The 20695-nt window shown below is 41.3% G+C and overlaps 2 protein-coding genes across 3 annotated transcripts in view; one reads left to right on the top strand and one right to left on the bottom strand.

Annotated features, from left to right (window-relative positions):
- Positions 1–1162: 1162 nt before the first annotated feature.
- On the bottom strand, positions 1163–4474 carry LOC311006395 (apoptosis-associated speck-like protein containing a CARD). Of its 2 annotated transcripts, none has more exons than XM_083999216.1 (3): positions 4392–4474; positions 3813–4095; positions 1163–1982 (listed from the first exon to the last, which is right to left on the bottom strand). In XM_083999216.1, exons 2-3 carry the CDS (start codon positions 4081–4083, stop codon positions 1645–1647), a joined length of 609 nt encoding a protein of 202 aa, XP_083855342.1. In that variant the 5' UTR covers positions 4084–4095; positions 4392–4474; the 3' UTR covers positions 1163–1644. The 2 variants fall into 2 exon arrangements, with proteins under 2 accessions (XP_083855342.1, XP_083855343.1); XM_083999217.1 differs by having other exon boundaries at positions 3813–4092; positions 4392–4436.
- A 2077-nt stretch (positions 4475–6551) lies between these two features.
- cand1 (cullin-associated and neddylation-dissociated 1) overlaps positions 6552–20695 on the top strand; it is a 33004-nt gene continuing 18860 nt past the window's right edge. Inside the window, exons 1-11 of the mRNA XM_083999801.1 lie at positions 6552–6941; positions 11289–11364; positions 12362–12429; positions 12533–12687; positions 13119–13242; positions 14078–14165; positions 15999–16167; positions 16660–16765; positions 18114–18259; positions 19310–19461; positions 19572–19712. Coding sequence (XP_083855927.1) covers positions 6874–6941; positions 11289–11364; positions 12362–12429; positions 12533–12687; positions 13119–13242; positions 14078–14165; positions 15999–16167; positions 16660–16765; positions 18114–18259; positions 19310–19461; positions 19572–19712 — 1293 coding nt within the window. The 5' untranslated portion in view covers positions 6552–6873. The remainder of the gene's footprint in view (positions 6942–11288; positions 11365–12361; positions 12430–12532; positions 12688–13118; positions 13243–14077; positions 14166–15998; positions 16168–16659; positions 16766–18113; positions 18260–19309; positions 19462–19571; positions 19713–20695) is intronic.

Below are 20695 nucleotides of genomic sequence, written 5' to 3'. Positions count from 1 at the left end.
GTATCGGAACATCTAGTTCTGAATGGTTGGTGTATGGCCAATGAAGAATAAAGGTGTGTAGCAACCAAAAACGTAGTAACAGCCAATGACGTAATAATTTTGGCCATTTTAAATGTAATAAAGCCATTAATGTAATAATGTGCCAATAATGTAATAAAACTTTTGAGCCAATAACGTAATAACTTTTTTGCCAATAATGTAACAAGTTATTACATTGTTGGCTGGTAATAACTGGTGCCGATAATGCTCTTCTTTCCGGTCTTCCTAAAAAGAATATTGAACCGTTACAACTACTCCAAAACTCAGCTGCACGACTGCTAACGAAGACCAGAAAGAGAGCTCACATTACACCGATTTTAAAGTCCCTGCATTGGTTACCTGTGTGCTTCAGGATCGATTTTAAGATTCTTTTACTGGTTTTTAAAGCTCTTAATGGTCTTAGTCCTTCCTATCTGTCAGATTTGCTTTTAACTTATAAGCCATCCAGAACTCTCAGGTCTTCAGATAGAGGCCTTTTATTAATACCTAAAGTCAGAACCAAAACTCATGGTGAAGCAGCGTTTTGTCATTACGGCCCACGACTGTGGAACAGCCTTCCTGAAGACCTGAGAGCAGCTGCAAATGTGGACATTTTTAAGAGCAAAGTTAAAACACATCTTTTTAGCTTGGCTTTTGATTAGATTTTACTTATAGGTTTTACTATTTTATTAGTTTTCCTATCATTTTATTGCATTTATCGATTTTTACTGTTTATTAAATGTTTTTTTTATTTTTATTATTATTTTATTTTATTTTATTCTGTATTCATTTTTACTTTTAATCTTTTTAGTCTTAGCATATTTACGGTATAATTTTAGTTATTTTTTATCATTTCATTTCATTATTTTGTTTTATCCAGTCCCTAGTGTTTCCTCACGGCAAATTGTAGAGTAAGATAGCGCTTCAGTTGCCTTCTTTTAAAGCTTTATAAAGTGTGTGTGTGTGTGTGTGTGTGTGTGTGTGTGTGTGTGTGTGTGTGTGTGCGCACGAGTGTATCTGCGTTACTTTGGGTTTTTATCTCTGCTTTGTTTTGTCTGCTTTTATCGTGTAAAGCACTTTGTGCTACATATCTTTTGTATGAAAAGTGCTCTATAAATAAAGTCTGATTGATTGATTGAATAATACATAAATATGACTGCCTATGATGATACCTATTTTTGAATAGCAAACTGCACAAAACTGCAAAAAAGCCTTTCATTTCAAAGAACTGCAGTCATATTTATGTATTATTACATTATTGGCACCAATTATTACATTTTCAAAGGTTTTTTTAATACTAGGCCAATAACGTAATAACCAGCCAATAATGTAATAACTTGTTACATTATTGGCAAAAAGTTATTACGTTATTGGCTCAAAAATGTTATTACATTATTGGCACGTTATTACATTATTGGTTTTATTACATTTAAAATGGCCAAAACTATTACGTTATTGGCCGTTATTACGTTATTGGCTGTTAATACGTTTTTGGTTGCTACAAGGTGTAGTGACAAAGGCCCAGCAGATGGAGTAAGACACTCAAGAGACTCATTTTATAATGTTATGATGTTTTCTCCATTTATCTTCCTCTGGTGTCAGACATAAAAACCTGACAGACCGTTTCTACACCAGCTTCAGTTCTGCTGACAGGCAGCGATCGACCTCACACAGAACTCTGATCAGAGCTGAGGAAGCTGCTTCGCCTTTATTTCGCACGGTGTCGATCACAACTCGAGCTTTCTCTGCTCTGTTTGCTATCACGGCAGCAGACTCCATTTCATGGTCAGTTACCACCCCACACTGCAGGAGTTTATCCAGCAGCTGACGAAGATTCGGTTCAGAAATACTGTTGATGAACTCAACCCGAGCAGACCTCAGCCTCTCTACTGAGTCACTTGGAGTCGGAGTCGAGACACTCGGAGTCGGAGCTGGGACACTGGGAGTCGGTTCTAGACCAGCACCTGGAAGAAAGAAACATAGAAACATACTTGTGTTAAGAAAATGAGTCATAACGTAGCTTCACCAACTTGTTGAGCATGTTTTAGAGGAGAAATTAAACTGGTGGATTCAACTGTGTAGGATTAGTAGGATAATGTCAGAGTAAAAGAAGACATTTTCTATTACCACTTGAAGGCGCTATGATTAAGGTGGAATTATTATGTCGTTGATGTAGGCTACAGAAAAGCTTTTGCTAACTTAAGATGCCAAAGTTGTCTAGTTGAGGTGTGGCAAATCTGGAGTTGAAGAGGAAGAAGAGAGGCCAGCAACACTCGTGTCCTTCTGATTGACTTTTTGTTGCAAACTGAGTCGGCGTTTACAACACACAGACCAGTTGCGACAACGTCTTCCTCAGGGTGTAATCTTAAACAGGAAGTGATACTTAAATAGCATACACACTCGCAGCTGTGGTCAATTACTCAATAACATGAAGTCGTACAAGCAGCAATAATAAAAAATCACAAGTGGAATCACAGATATTAGATAAATATTAGAAAAATTAGAAAAATACATCAAGTGTTCAATTACAATATACCCAAGAACCCATAAGTAGACGTCTAAAGTACCATAGGTTGATCAGATTAAATTCCTAGGAGTAGTATAGTTCAAATACCAATGGTGGAAATGGGTCAAAAATTGACCATTCAAATCAAAATGGCCGACTTCCTGTTGAGTTCAGAGAATGGGACCCTGGGGCGTTTTTGTGAGTCTTGAAGAGTTGTATGAGCCTAGGCTACTGTACCAATTTTCATGCTTTTAGGAGGGGGCGCTACTGTGGTGTATGTGGTGGTGGGAGTATTGTGGCAATCAGGGCCGGCCCTAGGATGTTGGTGGCCCCCTAAACAAGGTTTTTGTTTGTGGCCCTGCACTCTAAGCACAAACACCAAATCACTGGCATGACATGTTTATGTCCTCTGAGGTTTGAGGCCATTTTCTCGACTTTTACATATTTTCTTAAACTGATCTTTTTAAGATACTTGCAGATGTAACAATACTCAAGTGTTTTATGTCTAAATATTAGAACCTCCGCTGTAAGCACACTGAGGCCAGTTTGTCCTAGAACACTGTAGAAAGAAATAATTTCGGCCAAATGCTGGAAATTTGAGGTCTGCTTTTTTAAAAATTTCAAATCCCTTGTGAAAACACACCTTCAGTCATGAGAATGAACTGTTTTGGTGCTTGAAATAGGATATGAATACAGTAATTATAGATAAGTGTAGAAAACAAGTCTAAAATGAAATTTTGTAAGATTGCTTTTTGAGCACAAATGTTGTCATTCTGCCGTTCTATTTTCACCAAATGTCTCAAATGTGAGATAAAAGAAGCTGAATATTGACTTCACATTACATATAAAGCTCATAGCTGCACGTGCAGACCTCAGGATGTTTAAATGACTTGATGAACCCCGGTACCTTTCTGATCATGTGGCCCCCCACCTAACGGCTGTGGCCCTAAACAACCGCATAGAGTGTTTATGCCAGGGGCCGGCTCTTGAATCTTGAGCCAAATTGCCGCACCCATTTCCAATGTCTTTGACATAAAGAATATTTTGCTAGATCTGACCTGTGTGCATAGTTTGCATGAGTTTGTGAGCTTAGAAAAGCCTTCAAAAATATGATTGTTTGGAGAGAAGACATTCCAAACACATTATAATGAGACTCTGGCACCCATGTGCTCGGCCCTAATAAACATTAGAATTTCAATAGGGTCATTGGAAGGAGGACCCTAATAGCCTAATAATAGACCCTAATAATTAATAGAGACAAAGTTGTTATTTTTATCAACCAACTAACCTTTTGGACTTGACTTTTTCAAACGTTCCACAAGATCCCTCCTGCCAATCTTCCCCAGTATCTTCAAGGTGATCGATTGAGCTCCATCATCCTCATATCGTTGCACCATTAGATCCACCAGGTCCTCCCTGTCTGCCTTGTCCACCTTAGACTCTGGGATTTTTCTGCAGCCTTCAGGAACTTCTTCTTTCACATGAAACTTGAAGCGCTTAAACTGGTCGTCAGTTATATCATCCAGAGTATCGACAAGCTCATCCCTTACGGTCGACATTATGACTTCCTGCTGGGAACATGAGAACATTTCCAATGAGACTTTTTTTATTTTAACATCTGGATTGCAAATAACACAAAATAATGGTAATGTCCTTATCTTTATACGATAGCAAATATGGGCCAAACAATCTCAACACTTTCACTTTCTGTTTTACATTTCCACACTCTTTATAAACACTGCAAACTCAGAGTTACAATTAGGCTATCTTTCAACACAGAAACTATTGGCTATTGTGAAAAGTTAATTATGTCTACTGATTAACTTGGTTTTTGGTTCGTTCTTTTAGACAAAGAAAGTTTCATTACCTTGCTGACAAGTTACGACGTGTGTCCGCTTTCTTTCGAACCGCACCAGATGTGAAGTGGTGAGTGACCTCCCTCATCAGCTCACAAATGTTACGGAAGCGTCTTCCTGCAGGGTTGACGGTCGGTCACGCCTCCTGCTGTCAGGTCGCTCCTGCAGGACGGAGCTGGAGCTCACAGCTGTAAATTTAACCTGTATAAAAGCTCCCTCGTCCTATTCCCACTGCCTCCATAATCCACCGTTGGTAGTGATTTCCTTCTGCGCGAATGACTCGACCTCTTCCCAGTTCATTACTATGTGATATTGCACTGATCTGAAATGGCTGATTTGAAGTTTTCCTGGTCTGCTATTTCTTTTTCGGATCTTGTGCGTCTCTTTCTCGTTTCTTTTTCACATTCTTTCTGGCATCTGCCCGTTTCACCGATGTAAACTTTATTGCAAAAACGGCAAGAGTAACTGTAGGTATTCTGTATGTTGTGATTTCCAATTGAAAAGATGGTGTGCACAGACTCTGGATTATTTTCCAGGTCAACGATCATCATGTGTTCTCCAAATAATGTAGGCTATCACTTCTGTGCATTTAAATAGCCTACAACCTGTCAAAACTGATTGTAAATGAATGGCATGTAAATATTAGGACCGTAACTATGTTTTCTTTATCAACTGGGTGCATTTTTTTTTAAATATTTTAAACGTGGATTTATATGATTACTTTTTTATTTTATTTTATTTTACCATACTAATGTAGTATTTCTAATTCTGAATTTTTGCCCTCTGGTTTGCACTTGATCTGCTTTTTAAACTTGGATGTTTTTATACTGAAATGCCTACTTGCTGCACTAATGAAATTATTTTCTAACCTTATATCTTGTTGTTGTTATTATTATCTAATGTTATTTATAGTTACAATTTCTTTTAACATGTTTTTATATGAGGGACAGCACAGTCTGGGGGGTGTAGTCAGGATTTCATTTCACTGCTTGTTGTAAGTGTACTACACTTTAACTATGCATGTGACAAATAAAGCATCTTGAATCTTGAATCTTGAATCTTGAAACAGTAAATATATGAAATGAACGGGTGAAAGTATCAGTTGGGGTCAAACCTTTAATGTTTACAATGTCTGTCCCCGCCCCCCTGGTGGAGTAGGACACTCTCCATCACTGTTGACATTTCTCTAAAGCAGAAGTAAGTGATCCGGTCGTTTTGGCTAACTTCCTGTCAGCGGATGGAGTCCCTACGTCACCACATTCAGGCGCATCCCTTGGCTGCACACACAGAGAGGACCGCCCCTTTATGCCGTTCTCTCTCCTCATTGGATAAAGGTTGTAGGATACAAGGAAAGTTTTCTCCTCGGCTTACAGCAGAGCAGAGTGACTGACAGACCCGTGTTTCAGACCAAACACTCTATGTAAGTGATTGCTGTCAGAAGATATAACTATTTAAGACTTATATTAACACAAATATTCCGCTTACTTCTGCTTTAACTATGTTTTCTTTATCAACAGGATGTACTTTTTATATTTTAAACGTGGATTTATATTTTAATTTTATTTTACCATATTAATTTAGTATTTTTTGATTCTGAAACAGTAAATATATGAAATGAATGAGTGAAAGTATCAGTTGGGGTCAAACCTTTTAATGTTTACAATGTCTGTCCCCGCCCCCCTGGTGGATAGGACACTCTCCATCACTGTTGACATTTCTCTTTCTTAACTATATGTTTTCTTTATCAACAGGATGTACTTTTTATATTTTAAACGTGGATTTATATTTTAATTTTATTTTACCATATTAATTTAGTATTTTTTGATTCTGAAACAGTAAATATATGAAATGAATGAGTGAAAGTATCAGTTGGGGTCAAACCTTTTAATGTTTACAATGTCTGTCCCCGCCCCCCTGGTGGATAGGACACTCTCCATCACTGTTGTTGACATTTCTTTTTCTTAATTAGACATTAAGAAAGATTTAAAAAAAAAAAGTGTTAAAAATCAAAAACAACCGGTCCAAACTCTGACCTTTGACCCCGCAGCGTCCAGTCGGTTCAGTCCATGTCCAGTCCCCCGTTAACTACCTAAACCCCGCCCCTCTGCGGAGAGAGAAACGGGAGCTCCATTCAAACCAAACACACCAAAACTCCGCGTCGTCTCGTCCGTCGCGCCCGGGGATGCGCAGACACTAGTCGCTGCTGTAACGTTAGAAAAGAGGAGAGAAGAGAAGAAGTAAGAAGAAGGAAAAAGAAAGAAAGAAAGAAAGAAAGAAGGCGGCAGCTGCAGAACCAAGAACCACGACTAGACCTGCACACTTCGCTTTACCTCGGGGAAAAATACAGAAACAGCAGCAAGCAGCAAGCAGAAAGCAGCAGCACCAGACCGACCGACCAACATCAGCAGCAGCAGCAGCGGAACACAGTGCTAGCAGGAGGCTAACGGCTAACGGCTATCGGCTAACGGCTATCGGCTAACGGCTAACAGCAACATGGCGAGCGCCTCCTACCACATCTCCAACCTGCTGGAGAAAATGACCTCCAGCGACAAGGATTTCAGGTAAAAAATAAATAAATATATAAATAAATAACACATATATATTATAGCTCAAACTAAGTGTCCATACGAAGAGTTTAAAAACAGTGGCCGGCGCTGTCAGGCCTGATGCTAACTAACAGCTAGCTAACTAACTGACTACTAGGCTACTGCTGCTGTTGCTGTTGCTGCTGCCACCTGTCTGATGATCAACGTCACACCAGCGAGTCAACTAACTAACCAGCTAGTTAGTGGTTATTATTAGTAAACGTTTGGGCTTTTTAAACTTAGTTAACCACCAAGTGACGGTGCTAAAAAAAACAAAAACCGTTACAGGAGAGTCGCAGGTAACCGTGTGCTAGCTGCTTTAGCTTAGCTCTAACTAACTGTCATGCCGCAAGCTAGCGTGATGTCAGCTAACGTCTACTACTACTACACAGTGTTGTTTACGGTGTCGGCCGGCTATAGGCGTTTACGTGCGAAGTTAGCATGGCAGCTAACTGCTAAGTCAAGCCAACAATGATGTGGTTGTTTGTGACATGGTGTTGGTTTTTTTGTTTTTATTATTTTGGTGGTGGTGGGGGGGGGGGGGGGGGGGGGGAGGGGTGCGACAACAGGTGAACAGACAGTAGCAGGTGAGGCGATGGCTGCAGACGTCACTGGATGTAAACAGAATAAATTCAGACCGAAAATCAGATTGTTATTTAAAGTGAAAGGTGTACTTGTATTAAAGGGGTAGTTCTACATTTTTTGGCAAGTTCTCCTGTTGCCACAATCCCTATAGTCATAGCAGCGGATCTCAAAACTACATGCACTGATAATTACATGTACTGCTATGACTATAGGGATTATGGTGACAGGAGAATCTGACTAAATGTTGAACTATCCCTTTAACTCTTATTTATCCAGGTAAAATGTTTGAGAACAAATTCTCACTTAAAGCTCCAGCAAAAAGAAACACTACACAATTAATATATCAACAAACAAGATGGGACAAGCATTATGCAATGTACATGTAAGTGAGGATGTGTGATGCAATGCACATAGGCTTCACACACAATCGCAAGTAGTTTATCCAGTGTTGATTTTAGATTTAAAAGGATTCCTGAGTCATTGAATAGAGAAAGAGAGAAGCTTTACATCCAGCTGTCACTTTAAAAGGAACATACAACTCCTCCTCCATGGATGTTGTTGCATTTAGTTTGTGTTAAAGAAGTTTTTCGACTCATATATAGGAGGATGTAGTGTATGTGTTGTTGTGTTCCTATTATTTTGTCCACCCCACTTAAATCATTTAGAGTGGGTTTAACCACAGACAGACTGAGGAGGTATGACGAGCAATTCTAGATATTTACTCTAACGAATAGACAGAATTAATAATTTATTATGAGATCAATTGGCCTGTTCATTGTGGCTATTAATGATCTAATGTATTTCCAGTGTAAGCAATTAATCTGAAGCGTGAGTTAAATCAAGTGGATCTCTGTCAGAGTCTGAAACCTGTTTGGTCTCAGATTTTACTCTGGTTTTGTTGCAGCTCAACAGGAAGAAAAAAAAAAAGAAAAAAGAAAAACACAAAGAGGGAATTTAGTTCTGAAAAGATGAAACTGTGGAAGACGTGCACATGATCGAACTTGGATAAAAACTGAAGCCTCAGAAACAGCCTTCAGTTTGTTTTGAACCAAAGGACAGTGGGTCGTTCTCCTCCGTTGTTTACACTGAAACTACACTCAGATTAAAGTTAAATGTTCAGTACAAACAGGAGAAATGATAATAGTCACTGTTCGTATGGGCTCTTGACCTTTATCAGAATGAACTGCACAAACTTTGATGATGACGATGAACTTTAAAATAAGGAAACAAAGGTGCTTCATCACTGGACGGAGGGTTTAAAGGAAACAGAGCAGTGCCACCGTTATCTAAAACTTTTATTTTGAAAGTATCTCCCAATCAGAGCTGGTTGTAGTTTTAATAACAATGATAATACGTTTTATTTTTAATGCACTTTACATTTTAAACAAACAAAAAAAAATCAAAGTGCTACAGGCAATCAGCATTGAAACAGAATTTAGAGCGATCAAAGAGAAAGTTAAAAACAGTTAATATCAAAGTGAAAACAAGAAACAGTTTTGCACTAATTGATAAATCAATTAGTCGACTGTCAGAAAATAAAACAGCAGCTTGATTTCTTTGTATTTTTAATCAAACATGTTGTTTTCCAGCTCCTCAGACATGAACGTCTCTGACAGTAACCTGGTCGAGCTAAACATTTATCAGCTTCCTGAACCAAAACCAATAATTGATAAATTGATTGAGGAAATAATTGACAGATTAACTGAACGTTGTGGTCCTGGTGAAAAGAAGCTGGTGGTTGTTTGTTTGTTTGTTCGGAGCTTCGACCAGAGTTGCTGATGCAGCTCTGAAGAAGCTGGTGGTTGATGCTGATCAATAATTTAATAACGCGCTTCATTACTGCTCATTGTGATGATTTTATCCTCTCTTGATTTTGTTTTACACATTTCTGATGAGACAGAAAACGGCTGTTTATTGAAATTTGATTTATTTCAGTGAAGAGTTCAAGTTGGAGCTCATAAATATTTTTTTCTACTTTTTTCCTGGTTTTATTTTGATGAAACTTTTAATCTGAGTTTGTAGTTTTCAAACCTAGTGAACCCACAGAAGATAATTAAAGAGGTCACTAGAAATTATTTGAATTTATTAATGAATCTGTCTGTTATTTTCTTGGTTAATCGACTCGTCGTTTTGATCGGAGAAACACCAGGAAAAATATATCACAGTTTCTCTTCACAGCGTTTTATTTAAACCAATTATATGTGAATTTAATATCACATAAGAGCAGCAGATGTTCAGATATTCAAACTCCTGTGTCTTTAAAATAATCTTTTACATTTTTTATCAAGTCTGAGCTCGACCTGCGATCATGTGACATTTCTAACATGTCAAAGAAATCAATCAATCACCGATCAGAACTGATTCAAAATCGATTTACATCTTGTTTAATCTTACAGATTCCTGTTTATTCTGCTAATAATTCATTATATTAAACAATTTATTTGTTTTGTCACATTTATGAAGCTTAAAAACTGAAATTGAGCAGAAAACATCACGTTTTGATCAGTTTCAGAGTGAATAATCATTTTTACTTTTCATTTTCATCAACGACTGCAGCTCCAGATGTTGATGCTTCACTTTTCTTCACTTTTCTCAGCTGATGTTGTGTGTGTTTAAACAATAATACCAATGTGTGTTAGTAGTGACTAGTGACATATTATTAAAGCTGAAGCAGCGAACAGAGACAGTTGAGTCCGTTAAGGGGAAAAAAAAAATCTAATTTAAGAGACGAGTTTCAGCCTCGAGTCAAAACTGCTCGAGGACGTTGGCAGCAAAACTAATCACTTCATCACTGCTGACAGCCGCCGCCGCCCCCCCCTCCTCCTCCTCCTTCATCCTCCTCCTCCTCCTTCATCATCATCATCGTCGTCGTCGTCGTACAACATTTCACCGTTGACCCTGAACATGCGAAGCTGAAAGAGTCGTTTTCATTCGGCGGCGTCATAATTACACTTTCTGTTTAGCAGGTGACACCGCCGCCGCTCAGTTCAGTTCACAGCTGAATTCCTCGCTGCAGAGCTGTCGAGCTGTCAAACCCATCACTCTGCTGCTCGGTTGATTTTAATGTGCTTGTGTGCAGCTGCAGCTTCAGACGTTTTCTTTTTTCTTTTTCTTCTCTTCCTGGATGTGGAGTCAGCAGATAAGAGGCAGAAATGTTGATGAGGGAAGAAGAAGGTTTAAGAAGTCGCTCCGTGTTTTTTTTTTTTTTCTTTTTCTTTTTCGACCTCAGGCTGTCGTGTCACCCATTTTATCTCCTCTGCCATTTTACCCTTTTGTCTCTGTTAATAAATCTGTGTCACAATAAAAGCCCGTAATGTAAATGTAGCTCTGGAGTGGAGTCGTCCTCTTTTAGCCCCGAGCGTCGGCTTCCAGGCGCCAACAGGCTCCGCCCACCTGAGGCATGAGGTGATGAAGGTCGAGCTCTGTTGAGTTTTGTTTGTCCTTTTCCCTCGGTTTTTAAACAAACAAACAAAAAAAGGGCCAATGTGAGCTGAAGTGTGAGTTTTATTTTGAAAATCATCACCACTTCACATTTTTTACCAACTGTCAAACGGTCGTTTCCCTTACGCCCGACGGCTCAGACGTGTTCTGACATGGAGGGAAAACATCTGGAGCAGATGAGGCCTCGGGTTTTAGTCTCATTTCTCAGACTTTGTGTGCGTGTGTCATTCTGTTCTGCTGTTATTGATCCATTGATTGATCAGGTTAAAACTCACAGTTGTTTTCGTCTCTCTGCAGGTTTATGGCCACGAACGACCTGATGACGGAACTACAGAAAGATTCAATCAAACTGGACGACGACAGTGAGAGGAAGGTCGGTCCATACTGATCAATAGTGGTCAATACTGTCCCAGACAGTCACATACTGGTCCATACTGTCTAATACGGTCCCATACTGATCAATACTGGCTTATGCTTGCCCTATAGTGCAGTGGTTCTCAAACTTTCTTACATAGTGGACCCCTAAATTGACACAAATTAGACCACAGACCCCCACCGGACAACACTTTGAAAGAAATACACAAATATTTGTTCTGAGACTGAAGAACGTTACTTTTTTAGTCAATGCACGTTCAATTTATGGCCAATAGTGTGAATTCTTATTGTAAATATGGTAGAGACATATCTGAGAAAAAGTGGTACAATTTCTCCAAAAATGTTTAAACACTTCTAGTAGAGTTTTTTTTTTTTAATTCAAGTAAAATGTGGTAAGATTTCTAAAAAAAAAAGTCAAACAATTTCTAGACAACAGTAGTAGAATTTCTCAAGAACAATTCTAGAAAAATCTTACAATTTCTGAAAAAAGTAAAATTTCTCAAAAAGAAAAAAAACAACTACAACATTTCTAAAAAAAAAAACATAAAACTATATATATATAAAAAAGTTGTAAAAATGTCTCCAAAAACTTTAAAAACTCTAGAAAAAAGTGGTAGAATTTCAAGAAAAATTGGGGACCCCCTTGACCCCATTTTGAGAACTAATGCCATAGTGGCCCATACTGATCAATATTGTCTAATACTGTCCCATACTGATCAATACTGTCTAATACTGTCCCATACCGGTCCATACTGGTCCATACGGGTTGATACTGATCAATACTGGTCCATACAAGTTGCTAATCGTCCATATTGATCCGCCCTGATTCACCAAAGACAAAAGTTTTAACTGGTTTGTATCAGTTTGTACTGGGAACTCTGGTCTGTGTTAAGAAGCTGTGATTTTATCTGCAGGTTGACGTAAATAAATAATAAAACCTGTGAATTGATCCATTGATTTCTGATTGATGATTGATTGATTATATTGATCGACAGGTGGTGAGGATGATTCTCAAACTGTTGGAAGACAAGAACGGAGAAGTTCAGAACCTGGCCGTCAAATGGTAAAAACCACGTAGAGACACATTCACCTGTCTCTAGCTCAGAGTGTGTGTCTGTGTGTTTACCTCGGTGTGTGTGTGTGTGTGTGTGTGTGTGTGTGTTCAGCCTGGGCCCGCTGGTGAGCAAGGTGAAGGAGTACCAGGTGGAGACGATCGTGGACACGCTCTGCACCAACATGCTGTCGGACAAAGAGCAGCTCAGAGACATTTCCTCCATCGGCCTCAAGACGGTGATCGGAGAGTTACCGCCGGCCTCCAGCGGTAACTACACACACTATACTACACACACACTACACACTACAGTTACCGCCGGCCTCTAGCGGTAACTACACACACACTATACTACACACACTACAGTTACCGCCGGCCTCTAGCGGTAACTACACACACACTACACACACTATACTACACACTACAGTTACTGCTCTAGTGGTGACTACACTACACACAGTACACACAGGACTAGTGTACTTATACTACAGAGTTGTCTCCTCACCTTTCTACAACTGTGTCCCCCCCTCTCTCCTCTTTCCCTCCCCCCTCTCTTCCCTTTTTCCCTCTCTCCCTTCCTCTCTCCTCTTTCCCTGTCTCCTCCTTTCTTTCCTTTTTCCCTCTCCCTCCCTCCCCTCCTCTCTCCTTTTTCCTCCCCCCTCTCTCTCTCCCCCCCCCCCCCCCCCCCCCCCCCCCTTCAGGTTCTGCTTTAGCTGCCAGTGTTTGTAAGAAGATCACCGGTCGCCTGACGAGCGCCATCGCCAAACAGGAAGACGTCTCGGTGCAGCTGGAGGCGCTCGACATCATGGCCGACATGCTCTGCAGGTAACACACCTGTTTGTTTCTCTGTGTGTGTGTGTTTGTGTGTGTGTGTGTCCATTAAACTCTCCAGTAAGGATGCACCGAATATTCGGTAACCGAATTTATTTGGCCAAATATTGCAAAAAAAAGCCACATTCGGCCTTCGGTGGAGTGAGTTAAAAACGAGGCCGAATAGACTATTAGTGGCGTGTGACGCAATGACGCAATCAAACAACGTGCAGCAGTGTTTCCCATGGGGGGCGGATAGCAATTTGAACACATTAGCGCGATGTAGCTTAGTAGTTTATTACCGTCACCTGTCCATGTGCCCGTGTTTGTGTGTGTAAGTGACAAAAAAAGTCGCCAGGAGGGTTTGGAAAGTCGCCAAGTTGGCAACACTGCAAACTCACCGCTGCTACACAGCTGCGTTCACTGTGCTTTTACAGCGCAGTAACTTGCATACACGCAGCACTGCGTCGGCACATTAATCGTTTTTCTTCGATTACAGTGTTTTCATGATCGTGAGAAGCCAAAATCAAAATCACGATAAAAATTCGATTAATCTTCCAGCCCTTGGCTATTTATGCAATATTTTTTTTAAAAAGTGAAAAACTTAACCACCACATTCGGTATTCGGCCAAGCGTTTCATTTTATTCGGCTTCGGCCACAAATTTTCATTTCGGTGCCTCCCTACTCTCCAGCTGCTGTAGATCCAGATGTGATGATGTTGCTGCTGATGTCTCGTCTCAGTTCTTCACTGCAGTTTATAACGAAACTGAATTAATAAACATCCTCTGTGTGTGTGTGTGTGTGTGTGTGTGTGTGTGTGTGTGTGTGTGTGTGTGTGTGTGTGTGCAGACAGGGCGGCCTGCTGGTGAACTTCCATCCCTCCATCCTCAGCTGTCTCCTCCCTCAGCTCACCTCGCCCAGACTGGCCGTCAGAAAGGTGTGTCTCTCTCTCTCTCTCTCTCTCTAGCTGTGTTGTAAATCTCCCCCTATCACGGATGTAGTGCACTAACTATGTAGTGTTGTTCGAATTCTCCGTGATTAATTTCAGTGGACGACAAAACACCCACAATGCACCGCAAAATTGAGTGAACAAGCGATGTACACCATTTTCTACTCCCGTATCCCACAATGCAATGCGGTCGTGTTTTGCCAGAGAAGAGGAGCACCAAGCTAATTAGCATGTTAGCTCAGATTTCTTTAGGTTATTTACCAGTAAACTCCTCAGATGTATTTGCCTTCGCTCCGTTTGCCCGAGGAGCAGGAGTTGGGCAGCAGCATCCCAACATTAACAACAGGCAGCATTAAATCAATCTAATAAAGAAACTGTAGTAGAATATGTAGTAAATACGAGCTAACGAGCTAAGCTAATAGCCACAGTTAACGGTCGGGACACACAACAGTAGTCGACCAAACCAAACTTCCGATATTTCAACAGTTTATTGTTTGAGTAACACAACCACGCAGAATCACATCCTAAAATGTTCCTACAAGTGTCCGGTTTTTCTTATTTTATTTTATGTGTCCGGTTTGTTTACATTATTCTCGGCGCTTCTGCTTCCATCACAGCAACACCTGGTGCATCTGCTGACGCAACCACGTTCAGAAAATTACCGTGTAGCGTCCGAATTCTCTTCCGTCATCGTGTACATGATGTAGTCACTAGATCAGGGGTACTCAAATACATTTTTCGAAGGGCCAGAATTTTTCTTAACCGACACCTTGGGGCCGCACATTCAAATAGGCCTAGATTGAAATTAAATTCACCTTTTTCGTCTAATAATTTAAATATTTTTTATTTTACTTGTAAGCACATAATTTTTATTTATACACTTCATGGTGTTTTGTATGATATAAAATGAAAAATCTTGACATTGTCATATCATCATTTACATATCATGCTGGAGCTTTACACTGCTGACTTGTATCCTCAGACATGCCCTGTGATTTTCAGCTTAAATATGAAAGGAGGCTGACCATCAGGACATGTCTGACTCTGTTCTGAGGATACAAGTCATTGGTCCTGAAATGTGTGTTTCTCTTCTATAATACACATTCTACATCTCGGAGGCTCAGTGGGAAACAGTAGGACAGACACAGGCCGAAGGCACCGGGACACAACACCGGGGGAGAAGCAGGTCGTGCAGCTGTGCACCACTGACGTGCACGAAAAAACAATTGCGTCTCATCAAATGCGCGCGGCTACGGCTTTTGAGTTGTGAGCGTGCATGACGCGCGGCTACATTGAATGGGTTTGAGCGCGCGCAAAAGACGCTTCATCTGAACGGCCCCCATGCATGATGCACACACAGTTGAACCAAGACGGCGGTGAAAATCACCCACGGTCTCTGCAGACAGGCAGAGAACCCTGCAGTCCAGCTCGCCCCCCAAACACTCGCGCATGGTGATTTGGGTTCGTCAGCGTTATTGTATCCCAGTGCAGGGCCTCACAGGCACACACAAACGCTCCGCACGTGTTTCCATGTCCCAGCGCTTTGACTTACAGGCGCACGGAGCCCGAGAAATACAGTATACAGTAATATGTAAACTAGTAGAACTCAGTCGCGGGCCTGATTGGAAGGTTCGGCGGGCCGGATGCGGCCCGCGGGCCGCCTATTGAGTACCGCTGCACTAGATCATATACATGATGTAGGGGAGAGGGAGTGAGTGAATGTCGATTTCGAACGCAGCTTGTCTCTCCTTCTCCCCGTCCCTCTCTCACGTCTCCATGGCAACCTGTGATGATGATCTCGTTGTCGTCCTCCTCCTCCAGCGGACCATCATGGCGCTGGGCCACCTGGTCATGTCCTGTGGGAACCTCGTCTTCATCGACCTGATCGAACACCTGCTGACGGAGCTCGGCCGCAACGACAACATGTCGACCACCAGGACTTACATCCAGTGCACGGCCGCCATCAGCCGCCAGGCCGGGCACCGCATCGGTGAGGGACAGACTGAGCGACCATGTCCATGTCATTGATTTTTATTTTATTTTAATGTTTATTTAACAGGGACGATACATACAGTACAACATTGCCACAAAGAATGAAAAATGCGACGCATACAAGACGTCTAGCTGCAGCTAATTTGCAGTCTTTGTCCCTGGTTTAGGCTAAAGAAGGATAAAAGATAGTGAATACAATAAGTGCAATAATACAAATGCAGTGAATAGGTGTCATGAATAAATAAACACAGCTACAAAATTTAGATTAAGAAATTGCACAAATTAAATACATTAAACATTAGTCAAATGTATTGGTGTATTGACAGTGACTTGAGAGAAGTTAATGTTCACGTTTCTGCTGCTGCTTAAGCCAATGTTTAGCTTGATTGATTGATTGATTGATTGATTGGTTGATTGATTGATTGATTGATTGGTTGATTGGTTGATTGTTTGTCTGATTGGTTGACGTCTGTGTCGTCTCCGTCTCCAGGAGAGTATCTGGAGAAGATCATCCCTCTGGTGGTGAAGTTCTGCAACGTTGACGACGACGAGCTCAGAGAATACTGCATCCAGGCCTTCGAGTCCTTCGTCAGGAGGTAACGCACACACACACGCAACGCTGAAACGTTAGTTAAAGTTGGTTCATTTGTAATTTCAGTGGACAGTCGATTTAATTAACTTCACAAGCAAATAAATCACTATTTGCAGTTTTCGAGAATCAAGATTGAGTTTCAAAGTTCAGCTCCAGCACCTCTTCAAAGTATTTTGCCCACGGATGAGCGGCGGCTTTTTTCACTGAAGATTCAAGATTGAAAAAGTTTATTGTCCAAGAAACCTAGGGCTGACCCAAAAAAATTCAAAGCTTTGTTCGTTGCCATGGTAACCGATCATGAAGTCCTTGATCGATTTTTTTTTTCCTTTTTCCTTTTTGACACCGGTTCTCATCGTCAATTGTTACATTAAAATGAGTCGGCTACTTGGCATCCTGGAAACCTGCCAGTTTTTGGAGATATGCAGTGTTTGTTTGCCATTACTATAAATAACGTCGAAGCTTCGATTTTGATCGATTTTATGTCCGCAAAGCTTAGATTATCAAAATGTGATAATCGGGGACAGCCCTAAAAAAACCACAGTGGTTTGTCGTGTTGTTGCATCTTCACCGGCCTCACGACTCAGTTCGATTACGATTCACAGAGTCTACGATTCAGTCCGATTCGATGCATTTTGATGCATCACATCCTCAATCTAATTTTCTATGTTGCCACACAACTAACGGCTTTTTCATTCATTAACATAAATACTCAGATAAATATGATAACATTTTATTTCCATATAATGAAATAGAAAATATAACACACACACTAAAAGCAGGTTGATTTTCACACCGTTTTGTTGTGGCCGACACGTTTCCAGCGTCGGGACTGAACAGACGTGTTGTGTAACAGAACTGACGAGCAGCGTCGTCCCGACAGAAAGTCTAGCATGTTAGAATTTTTTGCATTTTTTGTTGTTTTTGCTTTCTTACTCAACACTTGTTTGGGGCTGTTTGACTTGAACAACTGGAAACGGACTCTTCCATGATATTCTGATTTATTGAGATGCACCTGTACGTTCATTAATTCAACACTCAGAGGAATTGACTCATTCACAGTGTAGATGAGCGAAGGATAAAGTTAAAATACTAAAATACACAAGAAACAACTATGTTAGGTTTCAGGAAACACAGGACCAAGAAATAAAACAACAATAAAAAGCCACAGGAAGATTAAAGGCGACATATTGATGCACATTTCACTGCTTTTACCACCATTGTGTCGGTTTTTGACACCTACAGATGAGTTTTACTTCTCAGTCTCGGACGCCATTTCCACCGCTACGCAGCCGCCTGCTCTCCTCTGATTGGCTCGTGTGTGTGTGTGTGTGTGTGTGTGTGTGTGTCCTCAGGTGTCCTAAAGAAGTCTACCCTCACGTCCCGACCGTCATCTCCATCTGCCTCCGCTACCTGACCTACGACCCCAACTACAACTTCGACGACGAGGACGAGGACGACAACGCCATGGACGCAGAGCAGAACGACGAAGACTACCAAGGTAACACACACACAGACACACACAGAGACACACACACCTGTAAATATTATTATTATTATTGATCTGTTGATTTGTTTCGTTTATAAAAACTCATTTTCAGTCCAAACTGTGAAAATTAAAGCTCATAAATGTTAAAGGGATACGCCAACATGTGTCTTGCCTCACTCCCGAGTCCATGACCAGCAGATAGACACCATCCTTTCGACTGTGCGTGCAGTAACAAGGGAGATAGAGCCGTATCACCCGTAATTAGCTTAGCTCAAACACTGGAAGTGTATAGGTAGTGTTAGCCTGCCTCCACCTAAAGTCATCAGAGAAACTCTTCAGCAACTCTAAACGGAAACCGGCGGGCCGATCTTCGTCTCAGAGCTGACAAAACTCTCCGGTAAGGCATCTTGAGCGGTCAAATGCCGCTAACGGGACGAGATCGGTCAAAACGGAGGGTTCAAGCAAAGACGCTTTATTTTGGTTCAAGCTAGCTACATCGAGGGTAGGTTAGCTTCCTATTTCAAAGTAAAAGCACAAATTCTATCGTCATGGTTTTCTGTATGTAAAGGGCAACGGGTGTTTTTTATTTTGTGAAAGTAACTGGAAGTGCGTTGGTCACAACGGCTAGCTTGAGTAGCGCCAAATTCGTCCGAACAAAATTGTAAACAGCTGGTATTTAGACAAATTAACGTCACACTGCTGATCTAAACGGCTACTTTCTCACCCAAACATGTTTGAAATGTCGATAAAGTGATATATTTACAGAGTTTAGAGCTAAAATGAAATCAGCTTCTGACTGCTGATTTCGGCTCGGGTAGGAGGCAGGCTAACACTACCCATACACTTCCAGTGTTTGAGCTAAGCTAATTACGGGCGATACGGCTCTATCTCCCTTGTTACTGCACGCACAGTCGAAAGGATGGTGTCTATCTGCTGGTCATGGACTTGGGAGTGAGGCAAGACACGAAAAAAAAAAAGTTGGTGTATCCCTTTAAAATGTCTGTAAATATTCATATTATTAGGATGAATCAATCATCTGTGTGTGTGTTTCTGTGTGTTCAGGCAGCGACGACGAGTACAGCGACGACGACGACATGAGCTGGAAGGTTCGCCGGGCGGCGGCCAAGTGTCTGGACGCCGTCGTCTCCACTCGCCACGAGATGCTGCCGGAGTTCTACCGCTCCGTCTCTCCGGCGCTCGTCTGCCGCTTCAAGGTGCCGAGACGCCGCCGCCGCCGCTCATCCATCACCTCTATGTTGTTATCGATCAGCCTGTGTCATCATCACCTCTCTGTGTGTGTGTGTGTGTGTGTGTGTGTGTGCAGGAGCGGGAGGAGAACGTGAAGGCGGACGTTTTCCACGCCTACCTGTCGCTGCTCAAACAGACGCGGCCGGCTCAGAGCTGGCTGGCCGACCCCGACGCCATGGAGCAGGGAGACACGCCGCTGACGATGCTGCAGAGCCAGGTGAGGTCACCGGGTCACGTGACGACGCATTGAATTTATGAATTTGGAAATAATACCTTAAAAAGACTTGGAAAAAGTCTTGAATTTTGATATGGGTCTTAAAAGTTGTGCTGTATTTAACTTTTCCGTGTCGCATTTTTCCATCAATTTTTCGTTTCATTTGTCAACCACGATTATTTTTGATCAAATAACGTAAATAAAGAGTGGTGGAACAGCGGTGATATCGGCCGATTAATCGGCTATCGTTTTTTTCCTGCTCCAAACTATCGTTATAATATCGGAATTTAAAAATCCACTATCGGTCGACCTCTAGTGGAATACATATTGTACTGTGGTATTATCATAGTGAGATTTTGATATCATGACATGCCTTACAATACTGCAATAAATGTCATGGGCTTGTTATTGAGGTGTTGGTATATTGTGAGATTTTGATATCGTTACATCCCTAGCAGAGCACAAAGGGCAGAAAAATAGTGGGATGATACAGTTGATCTACAGTAAACGCTCTGAAATTCAATGATTTTGTTTTTCTTTGCCAGTAGGGCTGTGAAATAGGTATTCCTTTTTTTTATATAAAAGGTCTTAAACTGGCTTTTATTTAACTTGAAGAAACCTGAGTTAGTAAAACCAGTGTGTCTTTGGCTGCAGTGTTGATGTTCAACCAGCAGATGGAGCTGCAGTTGCTGTTGCTGTTGCTGTGACTCAGACAGGAAACATGAACTTCCTGCACCGACGACCTCAGACGACACCAAGTCATCTCTGTCTGTGGTTTCTGTTTAGTAGCTGCTGTTTCCTCATCTCTCTACTCCCTCTCTCTCTCTTTCTTTCAGCTTAATCCAGCTATGCTCAAAATTTACTAGATTTTGGTGTCTAATCGGACTTCTGTCCTTGTCCCAGTTTACATGCAACTGAGAAAATCTAATAACTGAGGGAACGTGTTCCTCCTCCTCGACACCAGGTGGCGATGATGCGTCGTTTCA

The sequence above is a fragment of the Trachurus trachurus genome (genome assembly GCF_905171665.1).
Source record: "Trachurus trachurus genome assembly, chromosome: 23".
Lineage (NCBI taxonomy): Eukaryota > Metazoa > Chordata > Actinopteri > Carangiformes > Carangidae > Trachurus > Trachurus trachurus.
The sequence above is the reverse complement of the archived record's forward strand: the minus strand, read 5'-3'. Positions and strand labels throughout refer to the sequence as shown.